Source organism: Pogona vitticeps, chromosome 2, assembly GCF_051106095.1.
Source record: "Pogona vitticeps strain Pit_001003342236 chromosome 2, PviZW2.1, whole genome shotgun sequence".
NCBI classification, from domain to species: Eukaryota; Metazoa; Chordata; class Lepidosauria; order Squamata; family Agamidae; genus Pogona; species Pogona vitticeps.
Window position 1 is genome coordinate 229,002,918 of NC_135784.1, and position 15,700 is coordinate 229,018,617.

Consider the following 15,700-nt stretch of genomic DNA (forward strand, 5'->3'; position numbering starts at 1 on the left):
GATTTTTAAACAGCTGATCGGTGGTTCCAAAATGGCCACTGGGTAAAAAAAATGGCTGCCCGCTGTTTTGATTGATTATTGAAATGCTTGTAAATGCAATAAGGAATGATGATTTGATTGAAGGTATGGGTGAAAATAATAAAATAAAGATTAATTTATTTTCTGATGATTCCCTACTGACAGTGAAAAACCCATTGAAAAGTATAGATAGAATTAAAATTCATTTGGAAAAATTTGGAAAAATAACTGGATTACGTGCAAATTGGCAAAAATCTGAAATAATGTTTAATCATAATAAAATAGAACAAGAAAGGATTACTGATAAATATTATTTTAAGATATGTAAAACAGTTAAATATTTAGGTATAGATTCAGTAAAAATTTCAAAAATAAAAGAACATAATTATAATAAACTAAAAGAAGAATGAATGGGTAAAGAAATATAATAAAGATAGAGAACATACGAACAATAAACAATTTCTATTATCATATGAAGATATTCAGATGTCTGGTTCAGTAAAGGGAGCAGTGAGTAAAATTTATAGATTCATGCTTGACAGAAGAAGAAGAGAGTGGAAAAGAAGGATTGAAGTTAGTGTGGGAACAAGACTTAGGAAAAAGAATAAATGACGAAGAATGGAGGAAGATGTGGGAAATGAGGATTTTAAGATTTATGTCAGTGAGAATAAGAGAAAAGAATTTCAAATTCGGTTTTAGATGGTATTTGACACCGATAAAATTGAATAAAACTAATACTAGTTATCTGAATGTCTGTTGGAAATGTGAGAAGGAAATTGGCACAAACTTTCATATGTGGTGGGAATGTGAAAAAGTACAACGATTTTGGAAAATAATTTATAAAGAACTAAATGATCAGCCGATCAGCTCCAGGCCCACTTGGATGAAACAGATGCCCTGGATCCGTTTCAGTCGGGCTTCAGGCCGCCCCATGGTACAATGACCTGTTGAGGGAGGCCGACAGGGGCAAAATGTCTCTGCTGGTCCTCCTCGACATTTCGGCGGCCTTTGATACCGTCGACCACGGTATCCTCCTGGGGAGGCTCTCCGAGTTGGGAATTGGTGGCTCAGCACTCGCCTGGCTCCATTCCTTCTTGGAGGACCGTCCCCAGAGAGTACAGCTTGGGGAGAGTGTCTCGGCCCCGTGGAGTCTCAACTGTGGGGTTCCACATGGGTCGATCATCTCCTCCATGCTGTTTAACATCTATATGAGGCCGCTGGGTGGGGTCATCAGGGGATGTGGGGTTTCGTGTCATCAATATGCCGATGACACCCAGCTCTACATCTCCTTTTCACCAACTGCAGGTGATGCCGTCCTGTCCCTTCAGTGCTGCCTGGGGGCCGTACTGCAACGGATGCAGGAGAACGGGCTGAGGCTGAACCCGGACAAGATGGAAATTCTGAGGGTGGGTGCCCTCAGGGTAGGCGGCTTGGGTGACTCTCTCACGTTTGGGGGGGTTCATCCTGGCCATGAAAAATGGGGTCCGCAGCCTGGGCATATATTTGGACCCAACGCTCACCATGGAAATGCTCACCATGGAAACGCAGGTGGCGTCGGTAGTTCGCACCGCCTTTTTCCATCTTTGGCGGATTGCCCGGCTGCGACCCTACCTTGACACGGGGGCGCTCAATACCTTGGTGCATGCACTTGTAATCTCAAGATTAGACCACTGTAACACGCTCTATGTGGGGCTGCCTTTGAGGCTGATACGGAAACTTCAGGTGGTGCAGAATGCGGCAGCCAGACTCCTCACTGGAGTGAGAAAATACCACCATATTTCTCAAACGCTGGCCACATTGCATTGGCTGCCCATTTGCTTCCGTGTTGACTTCAAAGTTTTAATTCTTACTTACAAGGCCCTAAACGGTTTAGGACCTCGATATTTGGCGGAACGCCTGCTTCCACCAAGATCTACCCGGATCACCCGCACGAGTCAGGAGGTGAGGCTGAGGAGCCTGATGCCGAGAGAGGCCCAGAAGGAGAAGACACGAAACCGGGCCTTCTCGGCGGTGGCTCCTCGCCTCTGGAACAATCTCCCTCCAGAGATTCACGCAGCCCCTACACTGGGCATCTTTAAAACCCAATTAAAAACATGGTTGTTTATTCAGGCCTTCCCTTCAGCCAACTCTTAATTTATTTATTTTTTCTTCTTTACTTTTTCTTTCTCTTACTTTCCCTATTTTTTTGTAATTTTATTGTACCTGTTACTGAATTAGCATGTACTTGCCTGTGTTTTATTGTCCGATTTTGTATTGGAAGCCGCCTAGAGTGGACTGGTAGTCCAGATAGGCAGGGTATAAATCAAATAAATAAATAAATAAATGTGAAAAAGATATTGAATTTATTCCTGAGGTTGCTCTGTTATCAATATTTGAAAATGTGGAATATAATAAGATGACTAAAGAATTGATTATTAATTTATTAACAGCAGCTAGATTAATAATAGCTAGGCAATGAAAATCAAAATCTGAATTTCAAATGGAAGAATGGCTGCTGGGGGTCTAAATGATAAGCTAACTTGTAACTTAAAGGGTAAGAAAGGAGAGATGAAAAAGAATATTTTTTATGATATATGGGGCAGATTTTTGGAATATGTGTTAACAAGAGCAAAAGGGAAAGCTCCAAATCAAGAATCAATGCAGTTCTGGAGAGGAGGACAATAATAGAAGAAGAATATAGATGGAGGAAGAAAAGGATTACTGCAAGAGGTCCCGTCTATGGTGGTAGGGAACACGGTTAATTTGTATTTTGGTTTATGTATTTTATTTTTATGTTTATGTTATAGTTAAAATGAAAAAAGGAACCAGCAAAGAAGGTGTGGTGGTGGTGGTGTGGGTGTTGGGAAGGGAGCCTTAGAGATTGTGATGTGTTATATCGAGTCACTTCCTTGCACTGATAAAACTATTTCTGTAAGCTGAGCTGCGAGAAGAAATTTTTACTCCCCCTTCCAGCCCTCCAACAAATTCTCAAAATCTATTCTGGGACTGGAAAATTCCTGCAGGATGACAAAGAGGAAAAGGAAGTCCTTTTGAATGAACAGAGGTCCACTTATACAGTATATCATTGGATTTCACTCAATGTTTTTCAATACCATGTCAATTATGCCTTGACTTACAAACACCTTGACCTACAAACATTTTGAGTTACGAACAGCTCTGTTCACAACATTTTGCTTTGACTTGTGAATGGAGCTTTGACTTACGAACAGAAAAAAGGCAGCGGAAAGGGCGGGAAATTCAAATTTCTAATTGCAAGTGGCCACGAGGCTGCTTCTTTGTAGCTCTTTTGCCTGGGCGGTTAGAGAGTGTGCAATCCGAGGAGGCTGCCTGCTAAGGTAAGGTACTGCTTTATACTTTTTAAAAATTGTTCTGGGTATTTTTGAAGCGTGATTTTCGGCTGGGGGTTTATGTTTCCGTGCTGTGATGAGTATTGGGGTGTGTGTTTGTTTTTTGGTTCCCCCATTTCCGATGGGGGGGTTGGTTCCTTTTTGGAGTGTTCTTTCCCATTTCTGATAGGTCTTGGGGAATTTGTTTGTTTGGTTGGTTCCCCCTCATTTCCGATGGGTCTTGGGGCATTTGGTTGCTTTTGGGGGGTTTTCCCCTATTTTTGATGTATCTTGCATGCTTTTTGTTTTGTTCTTTTTGCATTTCTGACCTGCTCCGTTTGTTTTTGCAATGGTTCGTGCATGCTTCTCTTGCTTTTTTGCTTCGTTCTCTTTGCATTTCTAATCTGCTCCATTTGTTTTCTGTGCCTTTACAATGGTTCATGCGTGCTTCCCTTGCTTTTTACCTTGTTCTCTTTGCTGGGGTCTAAAATGCATTTTAGTCTTTTGCTTTTAAAATCAGAAATGGTTTTGCAAAGGTTTCTTTGGCTGCTGGGGGTCTAAAGTACAGTTTAGTATTTTGCTTTTAAAATCAGAAGTCTTTTTCCAAAGGTTTCTTCTGGTGGTTGCTGTGGTCTAAAATGCATTTAAGTCTTTTGCTTTTAAAATCAGAAATGTTTTTCCAAAGTTTTCTTCCGGTGGCTGCTGTGGTCTAAAATGCATCCCCCTAATGGTAGAGGACGGATTAACCGGCTTTGCATTAGTTCCTATGAGAACGAATGCTTTGACTTACAAACCATGCCTTGACATAAGAACAAAAAACAGCCAGAACAGATTAATCGGTTTTCAATACATTTTTATGGGAAATGCTGATTTGACCTATGAATGTTTTGACTTGAACACCATTCCAATGCAGATTAAGTTTGTAAGTCAAGGCACCAGTGTACTTCTTTAAATCCCCAAAGTTATTAAAAACAGGAGCAATTCCAATTGTTTGCTGCTGCCAAGAACACTATTTTTGTCTACCAACATTTCAGAGATATATGTTCATTTCCTAAATTCACTACAGATGCTATAAATATATCTTCTTTGGATAACACAGACTAGATGTGGCTGGACTCAAAAACGACATTTTCTTTCTTAAGTCAAAGAAATCAGCATAGTAAATAAGTCTTCTTCCCTTCCGAGATAGTCATAGGTGCTTGAGGCTGCAGCACAATATCTTCACAAATGTCTCTAAACAGTCATGCTGAAAATCTAAGCCAAAGTTTCATTTAACAGCCTGTCAGTTTTTTGATGTGAAGCTAATGAATGCAGTGGCAAACAAATCCATCAAACCTAACATCAAAACAACTGCACTTCATCCCACCAAAGGAGAGAAAAATGAAATACAACCTGCAGGCCAGCTCTTTGATCTAACTTACCCACACAACAAAGGTCTCTAAGCAGCTACTGCTTCAGATATGCACGAGTAATTATGGACTTGCATTTCAGAAAAGGAGTTAGTAAGTTTAGTTACCCACATTTTTGAAGAAGAGACTAGGAATTAGCTTCCTTTAAGAACTAGTCATTTAACAGAACATCATGAGAAAAACATAATTAAATATTTTGAGATATCCTCAAACATACCAGGTACTGTAACAATATTCAACATATTTTACTTTGCAAAAAGATTAAAATAAGGAAAAGACCAGAGTATGAAATGGGATAAATATGTATTTTGTTTATAATGGACTACAGACAATGAAAGTGCGATCTTGCACACATTTATCTGAATTTCTAGCCTAGTACAATCTGTAGCAATCATGTGACGTGAGTGAAGCCTGGATAAATAGATTTTCTTTGTTACAGAATGTCCTGTATTATATTTTAATTTTATGGTTTAAAGGGACAGATTGTATTTGTCTTCAGTGTGGAAGGGATTGTCACTCTCATATTGGCCTTCTCAGCCACACTAGACGCTGTTCCAAGACCTCTATTCAGAGCATGTTAGCAGTCTCTCGAGACTGAAGGATGCCTACACTTGGTTTAAAGGGTAGAAATAGATGTGACATATACAGTTTTCTTCCTGCAAATCACACTTGTTCAATTTACCATTTGTGCTGTTTTCATTAAGGCTTTCCCCTTAACACAGATTTAAGGCTAGATTCTATAAACTGGGACAATATAAATGAAATGCCAGATGTCAAATAAAGGTTTTATTTGATCAGTGCTGAAGCTTGCAGCTTTCCATTAATATCAAGATCTGATCAGGAAAGCAGCATGGAGGAGACATAATGCAATATTATCAGTAAAGTACTTAGCAGTACATATATTGTTAGTGGTAATTTGAATATCAGGAAATAAAATGTGGCTGCAACTATAGCAAATCTATTGTTAAAATGATCTCAGAACATTCATCCCTTTCTGGTTTTCAAAACTGCTTACGCTGATTATTAATGTCTGAGATTACAGTAAGAGTTTGGCATGCACGGAAGAGAAATTCAACCACATAGCAATTGCTTTGCTTTTAGCCTTACACAACAGAAGTTCCCACAGTCTGCAGGACTTGTTGGACAGATAATGGAAACTGTCCACCAGTATTGTCAGTATTTTTGCAGGAAAATAGTATTAATTTCAAGGATATGTTTATACTTACGTAAGAGCTGGTGTATAAGCATAAATACATATCCCCAAACACACACAGTGGAATAAATACAACGCAGCAGTAGTAAAAATATGTTAACATTACAAGATCTTTGCTTTATGTTTTCCTCTACTCCTCCAAGCCTCTGCACTACTTATAAAAGTGTTCTGGGGAGTTTGCCAGACTTGTAGAACAGATTTTGGGAACATGCTAATAGGAATCAACCTAATCCAGTTCCACTGAAACAGTTCCATCAGTGGAATGACACAGATGAAGCCAGGTTAAATGGCTTTATTCTGGCTTCAAATAAAATAGAAAAGGAAGAGGATTTTAGAGTGTGTGGCAGGAGATAATGATAAGGAAGAAGCTGCAGAGAGAGAAAAGTGGGGAAATGTATTACATTTTCTCTCATATTCTTTCTAAATCTTTGGGGAGAAGAAAAATCAAGAATCATTATGAAACTTCTTAGCATATCACTTATTGACTTTTCAATTGATAAAGAAATGAATGAATTTCATGAAGGTATATTCATACTGGTAGCTGGATAGCTCAGTGGTTTAGGTATCTGACTGCAGAGCCAAAGGCTGGGAGTTCCATTCCCCACTGTGCCTCCAGCAAGAAGAGCTAGACTATGTGTTCTTCAGCATACTACACAATCCCAGGATGCCTCTAGAAGAAGGGAATAGAAGTAGGGAAAGGTAAACCACTTCTGAGTACTTTCTACTTAGAAAACCCTGAGAAGGGTTGCCATAAGTCAGAATTTGCTTGACGGAACCATTATTATTTTTATATTTATACCATGAAGATAATTCTATCTGCATTTTTTTTGTAGTTGAAGTGACAACCCTTGAGAACTACTACCTCCAATTAATTAAACAATAAGGAAAGAAGACTGTAGCAATGACATCAGTGATGTAGACAATGTTTTGGTGCCATTACCTACAACTTCAAAGTTCCTAATAATCTCTAGCAAAAAGATAGATTTGTTAAAGAAGTGTGATGCCAGAACCTTTTGGGAAGGAAACTGATGAGGAATACAATGCTGTGTATCTGTTTAGTTAAGCACTGTCTATTCTGATTTGTGGTTCACCAAAGACACTATTTTTTCTAATACTCACTACCTTATCCTTCAGAAAGGACTGAATCTATGTCATTCGGTATTAGAGCACATTTTTTACAAATTCTCAGCCAAGGTCCTCCCAAGATTGACTACATGATTGCTAGGGAAAGAGAAAGGCCAGGCCAGCCTCCAGAGTTTCTCCAGTCCCATCTTCCACTTCTTAAGGCCCTTTCCCATTGATGAAAGGGGCAGTGCCTCAGCTGGGAACCTCCACAGCCATATGGAGAAGTCAAGAAGGAAGTCAAGACAGGCACATTCAACCTGGTCTTTGAGAGCTAGCGGGGTTCCAAGTATGCCATACAAGATAATAACAGCAACATATATAAATATATCATAAAATATAACCCCAACATAAAAACTATAGAAACACATGGGTCAGAATCTTACTGATTACCAGCAGAGTGTAATACTTCACTGGTATAACTGCAGTTGATCACCATTGTTGAAGACAAGATTGTGAACAGCACCCAGTTCTATCAATGAGGCTTCTGCTTGCATAAAGATGTAGAAGCTGCTTCCTCACATAAGTTTGTCAAATATTAAACCAGTCACATTACAGATTACTGTGTGAGCTGAACAATGGAGCCGAAGTCTGCCCATATACTGAGACAGTAAAATACAAGCCACAGAAATAAGAAAATTATAATTTCGAAAACCAGAGCCAGTTTCAAAATAGTAAACCAAAACTAAATAGGTATATCCTGAATTGCTATTTAATCTACACACAAGGAAAAAGCCAAATAGATTTCCTCCAGCAGAGAATTCGACACTAGAGCCACCACATGAAAGACCTAATCCCTCATGTCCATCAGCCTAGTTAATCTTATGCCATGGAACACAAACAGGATTTCAGCCACTATCCAGATTAATTGTTTTTCTGTCTCTGAAGTAGAGAAAAAATGGTTAGAGAAAAATGTACATTTACTTTCATAACACGTTGCTATTTGAACAGTTTGGCCAAATCATCTTCTAATCCTGACATGTTTTATAAGAATATATCTTAAATTCGCAAGTTACCTTTTCAACAAATATAGTCAACAACTTTGTTACTGCCAATGCAAACTTACCAATTTAGCTACTTTTCCATAATCAATCCACCTGACGGTTGCAAAATTGGTTGACTCGGCACAGTTGAAACCATGATTAAATCCTGCATGGTATCCATATGGGAAAGTGATCATAAATTCTCCTGCCTCCTGCGTAATCTAAAAAAAACAGGGGGAGGGGGAGTTGAATGTCAACATGTTGCCTTGGACTGCATAAACCATGCTTCCCTATCAGATTTGTTCTGGGATTCCCACTAGTCTTCATAAGACATTTTCAACTTAAAATAGTTAGCTAAAATGAAAAAAGTTTGACATAACCTGAAGTGAACTATCAATCCACTAGGCCCAAGAAGAGAGAATGAGAGGGCAGGAGAGAAGACAGAGCTGCAGGCTTATCATTTGCACATGATGTGTGCAGGAAGGGCCTTGTGATGGTTTCAATATCATTAGTGAGAAAGAACATTGTAATTGTCGAGTTACATTTTGTATGAAATACATGTGTGTGTGTGTTTAGCAAACACAGATGTGGAATCAGGAAATTATATAGAGGAACAGAATATCCATTTTACATAAATGTGTACACTACCTTATAATTGCATCATGAATTGGTGGCAACTGCATACTGTGTCCAAGTGTAAGTATATAAATATGGGAATGTGCATAGCCCACTGGTCCACTTGCTGAGATTATGATTCAAGTTTTTTAAGAGTGTGATGTGAGTGCATATAAGTATGAACATTTTCTGTGCCAGCAATTCCCAAATTTATCTTGCCATTCACCTCTACTGATGTCAGTTTAGCAGGTGTGCTATTGCAATAACTGGCAGTTCAGCTGTCACCTGGTAGGCGTAGGCTGGCTTATCAGTGTTCAGCACGTTTCTAGTTCTATCACTCTAAGCCACAAAAGATCATAGTCCGATACTCTCTATTCACATTCTCACAGAACCAATTAATTAGAATTACAGTTGTGTACAGACTGCTCTCTGGTGGTACAAGGTGACATTAAATACTGTAATATTCAACTGTACTAAATGTTTAAATGGAGAACTAGGGAGTTCCTTATCTTCTGATATATTTTTATTAGGGGCAGGATACAAATACAGTACATTAAATCAATCAATCAGTCAATCAGTCAATCAAATAGTTATGGAATAAAAACTCTACATGAATTCTCAAATCTGTACTACTTGACAACTTTACCATTTTTTCAGTACTTTAAAATACATTGTGGGGAAAGAGGATTGTATTTTCAGATTGGCCAAGAAAATGAAGAAAATATATGTTGCATATGTAATTTTAATATAACAACCAAACAAAAAATGATTAAAAACAATTAAATTATATTCAGATGTGTACTACACCACACTTCATCTTTGCCAAAATAGAATAATTCAAACAAAGGTTCACAAATCTCTGATTTAATCCCCTAAATAGAATGCTAGCAACTGTTTGATATACTATTTAAAATGTACAGTGGATATAAAAAGTTTACACACCCGTTAAAGTGTCTGTGATGTAAAAAAATGAGACAAAGAGAAATCATTTCAGAACTTTTTCCACCTTTAATGAGACCTACAAACTGTACAACTCAGTTGAACAACAAAACTGAAATCTTTTAGAAGAGAAGTAAAAATCTCATTTTTCTCATTGTCTCTTTTACATCACAGACACTTGACATTTTAAAAGAGTTGTGTAAACTTTTGACATCCACTGTATTTAAATACATTTTGTACACTGAGGACAGAATATACCTCTGGAATGGAAGTATGAAACGTATTCTTCTGTACCACTGCATACAAGCCTAGTATAAACCACATACAGTCATTTTATGGCTAAAAACCAATCATTGTATGTATGTAATAAATGCATTTATGTGAACAGTTCCAGAGCACAGAACAAGCAAAAGAATCATTATGAGGCACTGCACAAGAAGCACATGGCTGCAGCCTCCATGCATTTGATGTTACCCAGAGGCAATAAAGAAATTTATTTATTTATTGGTTACATTTATATTCCACCCATCTAGTGACAAGCTACTGCTCTAGGTAGCTAAAACATGTAAAAAAGAGAGGTTACTTACCTGTAACTCTGGTTCTTTGAGTGGTCATCCGTGAATTCACACTAATGGGTTTAATCTGCACCTGCGCAGAGATCTCTGGGATATTCTAGAGCAGAGGTCCCCAACCCCTGGCCCAGTGCCAGTCTGTGACCTGAGCCAGACTGGGCCACGAAGACAGACCTACACCCAACACATATTCACCCCTGCGCAGCCTGTTTGCACCTGCATGCACGCTCCAGAGTGCCTGTGTGAGCGCTGCACCGCCGTTTGTGCATGCACACGAGCATGCGTGCACCCGCACAAGACCACAGCACCATTTGCGAGTGAGAGAGAGTGTGCTCGTTCACGCATGCGCACAAGCACAGGAGGTGCCACGCCTTCCCCAGCCAGTCCGCGGGGTGAAAACTATTGGGGACCCCTGTTCTAGAGCTCAAACATGCGTTCGCCAGGATCCACCTCCTTAACACACGTGGTCCGCCCCTCCTGGCGATTACCTCAGTTCCCAACAGCCTGCCGCTGCACATTAAGAAAGATGTGACAGACAGAGGGGAGGACAGGCGGGAAGTGTGAATTCACAGATGACCACTGGAAGAATCAGAGTTACAAGTAAGTAATGTCTCTTCTTCACAGTCTCTGTGAATGTACACTAATGGGTGATTAACAAGCTTACCTCACAGGTGGAGGGACAAGACTGAGGACAAGACCGCACAATCAAAAGCCTTGGCCCTTACATCCAAACGATAACGGGATGCAAATGTCAACGGAGTGGGCAAAGCAGCAGCCTTGCAAATATCTGGAACAGGTACACCTCGCAGAAAAGCCATGGAAGTGGCTATTGCTCTGGTAGAATGAGCCTTAATCTGTGTAGGCAGAAGCTGATATCTGAGGTGTATGATTTGAACAATCCATCGTGAGATGGTTTGAGGAGATACATGTGTTCCTCTATGTGGCAAATGTATAGAATCAAACAGTCTCTTAGACTTCCGAAAGGCGGCAGTTCTTTTGACATAGAATGCCAAAGCTCTTCTCACATCTAGAAAGTGGAGAGATCACTCGAGATCCGTTGCTGGTGACAGAAAGAAGGTAGGGAGGACAATAAGCTGACGTACATGAAATTTGGAAATGACCTTAGGGAGGAAGGAGATGTCTGGATATATTGTGACCTTATCTGGATGAAATTGCAGGACTGGAGGGTCTACTCATAGGGCTGCAAGTTCAGACACCCTACAGGCCAATGTGATGGCGACTATAAATAACACTTTAAAAGAGAGTAGATGCTCAGAAGAGGTGGCAAGAGACTCAAAGGGTGGTAATGAGAGGCGACAGAGAACAGTGTGCAAGGACCACTGTGGTGGAGGGGAAGGTCAGGATGGATGTAGGTTGGTGACACCTCAAAGAAACTGCTTCATAGTAGGATGTCTGAAGAATAAGGCTGGTTGGTGAGCTACAATCGCGGACATATAAACTGTGATCACAGACAATGAGAGATGACAATTGAAGAGATAGGAAAGAAAAGCCAAAACCGCAGGAAGGGTAGTTGGAGCCGTAGGGAGATCATTCTGATGAGCGAATTTCTGGAAAGCAGACCATTTATAAGCATAAAGCTGATTTGTGGCAGGTTTTCTCGCGTGAGCGAGGATGGTGCTCAACAAGGGGGGATCCTCCACACGATGAGATGGAGAGACTGTAGGTCGGGATGGTAAATTTGCCCCTGATGCTGGATGAGAAGGTGTGGGAGGAGGGGTAGACGGATGGAGTGAGAGGCTATTGTACTGAGCATCGTCAACCATGGTTGTCTTGGCCACCAAGGGGCTATTGCAATGGCGTTGGAATTTGACAATGTCGCAATTTGACAATGGTATACAGGAGAAGTGGTATTGATGGAAAGAGGTAGAGGAAATGCATATTCCATGTTGCCATGAGACCATCGCCAAGGGAGCCTTGACCCAGGCCTGCTCTGGAGAAGTACTGGATGCATTTGATGTTGCTCGCTGTGCCAAAAACGTCGATGTCTGGATCACCATGGTTCACCATTTTGTGCACAGTTGGAAAAATATGGTGTCGTTGAGGAATCACTCGTGCATCTGAGAGTTCCGTCTGCTGAGTCTCCTAGTTGGTTGCATTGCGTGGCAATGTGCACCACTATGGGGAAGATATGGCGCATTAGGCACCACTCCCAAAATTGGACAGCAAGATACAGAAGAGGTAGAGAGTGTGTACCTCCCTGTTTGTTGATGTAATAAAGTGCTGTCGTATTGTCCGTGGTCATTTGCATTGTGATGCCAGCAATGAGTGGTTCAAAGATGTGGAAAGCTTTGAAAATCGCAAGCAATTCAAGGTTGTTGATATGCTGACCTTTCTCATAAGGGGACCAGGTTGCATGAACTTGCAGATTTGTGCCCCAAACAACAGGGGTGGCATCGGTTGTAATTTGAGTAATCAATTGGAGAGGTGCAAACGATCTGCCAAGAAAGCGGTTGGATGGAGTGATTCTCCAAATTAACTGAGAGGCAAGTTTGGGAGTGACCTGCAGAAGCATTGTGGGTGGATCGAGAAAAGGGTCGAATAGGGAGAGGTACCATGATTGTAGCGAGCGCATTTTTAGTCGAGTGAGCTGGATAACGGATATAATGGAGGTGATAAGGCCAAGGAGGTGTTGTAATTGATGAGTCGTGACGAGCGCATGAGGCTGGAAGTGGTTGACAAGAGTATGTATCTTGATTGCACATTCTCAAAGGAGATAGACTCTCATGTGATGTGGGTTTCGCACAGCACCTATGTAAGTAACCCTTTGAGAGGGATTTAGTACTGACTTGGTGACACTGACTTTGAGGCCCAGATCTGCTAGTAAAGAGGAGGTGAGAGCAATGTCCTTCAGCGCTTGTGCATGCGACTGAGCTATGATTAACCAGTCGTCGATGTACGGAAACTGTGAGATTACTAGAGTGTGAAGGTATGCTGCTATGGGAGCCATGCATTTCGTAAATACTTGCAGCGCGGTGGAGGTAAGTAACATTGTTTTTCTGGGAAGGACCTGTATTGGTGGAAAGGATATGGACGACACCACTGATATCTCTGAGGGCAATAATACGACTGAGTATTATATGAGCATGATGTCTTACCTTTTGTAGGTTGTCAAGAATTTTGCCATTTTTCCTGTCAAATAGGCCCACACTGTCAAAGGGTAAGTCCTCAATACGCACCCTAGAGTCCTCTGATATTTGAGCAGTGCAGAGCCAGGCATGTCTCTGTAGAGCTACAGCTGTGGCCATATGTCTGGAGGCTGCTTTTATTATATGGTGTGCAGTGATGTATTCTTGTCTCGCCAATGCCATAGCCTCCTGATGATAGGTGAGACCACGAGGCTTGTACTCCCCAGATGCTGACTGTAGTGACGGTAGGGCCTTGTTCCAGAGGAACCTTTGGTATGCTCCTATTGCTGCTAAATACAGTGGTGCCCCACATAGCGACGATAATCCATTCCGGATAACTCGTTGCTATCCGGATTCATCGCTATGCGGGGCAAAAAACCCCATAGGAACGCATTAAACCCTGTTTAATGTGTTCCTATGGGGGGAAAACTCACTGCTAAGCGGAAATCCTCCATAGGGGCGGCCACTTTCGGTGCCTCTAAAGCGAGGCAACACAGCCGGCGGCCATTTTGGAACCGCCGATCAGCTGGCCAAAAATGGGGCCATGCCGGGATTTTCCCCCAGCTGAGCGGTGGGAGCTCCTGCTCAGCTGGGGGAAAATGCCCGCGGTCGGCAGCGGCCTCAGAAGGACCCCAAAGCCACCGCCTACATTTGTCTTCCGAGCAATCAAAGGGCCCCGACATTGGAGAAAGCCTCTTGGGAGCTCGGAAGGCTCAGCGCAGCAGCAGCAAGGTAGGGGGTGTCCGGATGCCCTCCATGCGAAGCACTGAAAGGCATCCGGATCCCCCCCACCCTGCCACTGCCACTGCTTGGATCCACGCTGCCGCCGATTTCAGGGATCCCGGGCTTGGAGCCACACCGTGGCCGGTCTCCCAGCCATGCTCGGACTCCATTGCTATTTCCCTTTCTCTGGCCTCTGCCTTTGTCCCATTTCTAGCTGTAATTTTCTTAAATGAAATTCCTGCTCTTTCTCAAATTTCCATTTTTGAAACTCTGGGGAGGTTAAATCAGTTCCTTTCCCTGAGCCATCCTCCTGTTCCCTTGGGCCCTCATATTCCTGGCCCTCTTGTTCTGAAATTTCCCTTTCCTGAGGTAAAGTCTGACTCTCAGCAAGTTCCATAATTGCCTTCTTCCCTCTCTTGGAAGGCATGCCCAACCGTTTTTTATTTTGAACAAGTTGGCAGGTTGCTTTCTCACCAATTCAAATAGACAAGCCTCAGTTTAAAAGGACCTCTTTTTTTCTTTTCAGAGTTAGATAGATTTAAACTATGTAGCTTTCTTTTAGCAGCTTAAGGTCGCTACTTTATATCTTTGGGCTTCAAGCCTCGCTATTCCTTATGTCTGTTACTTTGTATCTCTTGGTCTACAGACACCCAGCTATTTCAAGCAATATTTCTTTTCTGATAAGCCTTTCCCAATTCCACCTCAGCTATTTCTTTAGACCTTGGCTTCCACTTTTGATCCCCTCAGCACTCCCTTTCTCAGAGCCTTGGGATCTAAAACTAGCCCTCTTGGTCCTTACACTCACAGCTTGAGGTAAACTTTTAACTACAGAAATCTCCTCAGAGTCCTTTTCCTGCTTTTGTCTTTCTACACTCAGGAGTCCCTACCAAGCTATTCACACAGAACTTTAGGGTTCCCTACTCCTTCACTTGGACTATTGACAACCAGGTTTCTTACACTCAGAGAATTTCTTTTTCTTTAGGCTTTCTGGTATTCCTTCCCTTTGAATCCCAGACTCAGAAAACTTCTCTTTATTTTTGGCTCATTGAATTTCTTTTTTATTCATAGCCAGCCTAATAAATTTCACTTCATTATGGCTCACTGGATTTCTTTTTTCATTCGAATCCCTCTGCTGCTCACCACTTTATGTCACACACACCCAGTTCCCCTGTTTGTTCTTCTACACAACCCAGGTTCCCTTTCAGGCATGACATTTAATTTTCACTCTTTTCCGCTGCCATCAGTGGATTTCTTTTATCCACAATGTAAATTATTTCACTCCAACACAGGCTACCAATTATTGAAAGTTTTTATTAAAGTTACAGATGTTCTTTATTTATTTACTCAGAATCACAATCATTGAAATGTCTTCTTTTGTTTACTTATTTGCCATTTAATCAACGTGTGTCTTTTCTTGTTACTATTCTCACTTCTGACTCTGACTATCTAGCTCTTTCTCTAACCTCTGAAATCCTGACTTTAACTCTAACACATCCCTAACTGAAATCCTCAACTGATATCCCTAACTGAAGTCCCTAACTTATCTTTAACTGTCTTCCATTCTCTTCTTATATTTTCTTGGTTCTGCCCCTTCTGTTCAACAATTGGTTGTTAAATCAGGGTTCCAGTGTGAT

General features: G+C 41.2%; 1 protein-coding gene across 22 annotated transcripts in view; it reads right to left on the minus strand.

Moving 5' to 3' along the window:
• The window catches only part of KDM4C (lysine demethylase 4C), a 345,084-nt gene that overhangs the window by 256,884 nt on the left and 72,500 nt on the right, over positions 1-15,700 (minus strand). For 21 of the 22 annotated variants that reach the window (XR_013541488.1, XR_013541487.1, XR_013541486.1 and 18 more), the window contains one exon: positions 8,155-8,292. The exons of the other annotated variant lie outside the window; for it this stretch is intronic. Coding sequence is in view for 15 of the 21 variants with exons in the window: in XM_072992136.2 (XP_072848237.2) it covers positions 8,155-8,292 (138 nt within the window). In the remaining 6 variants the exon portion in view is untranslated. The remainder of the gene's footprint in view (positions 1-8,154; positions 8,293-15,700) is intronic. 22 annotated transcript variants of the gene reach the window in all.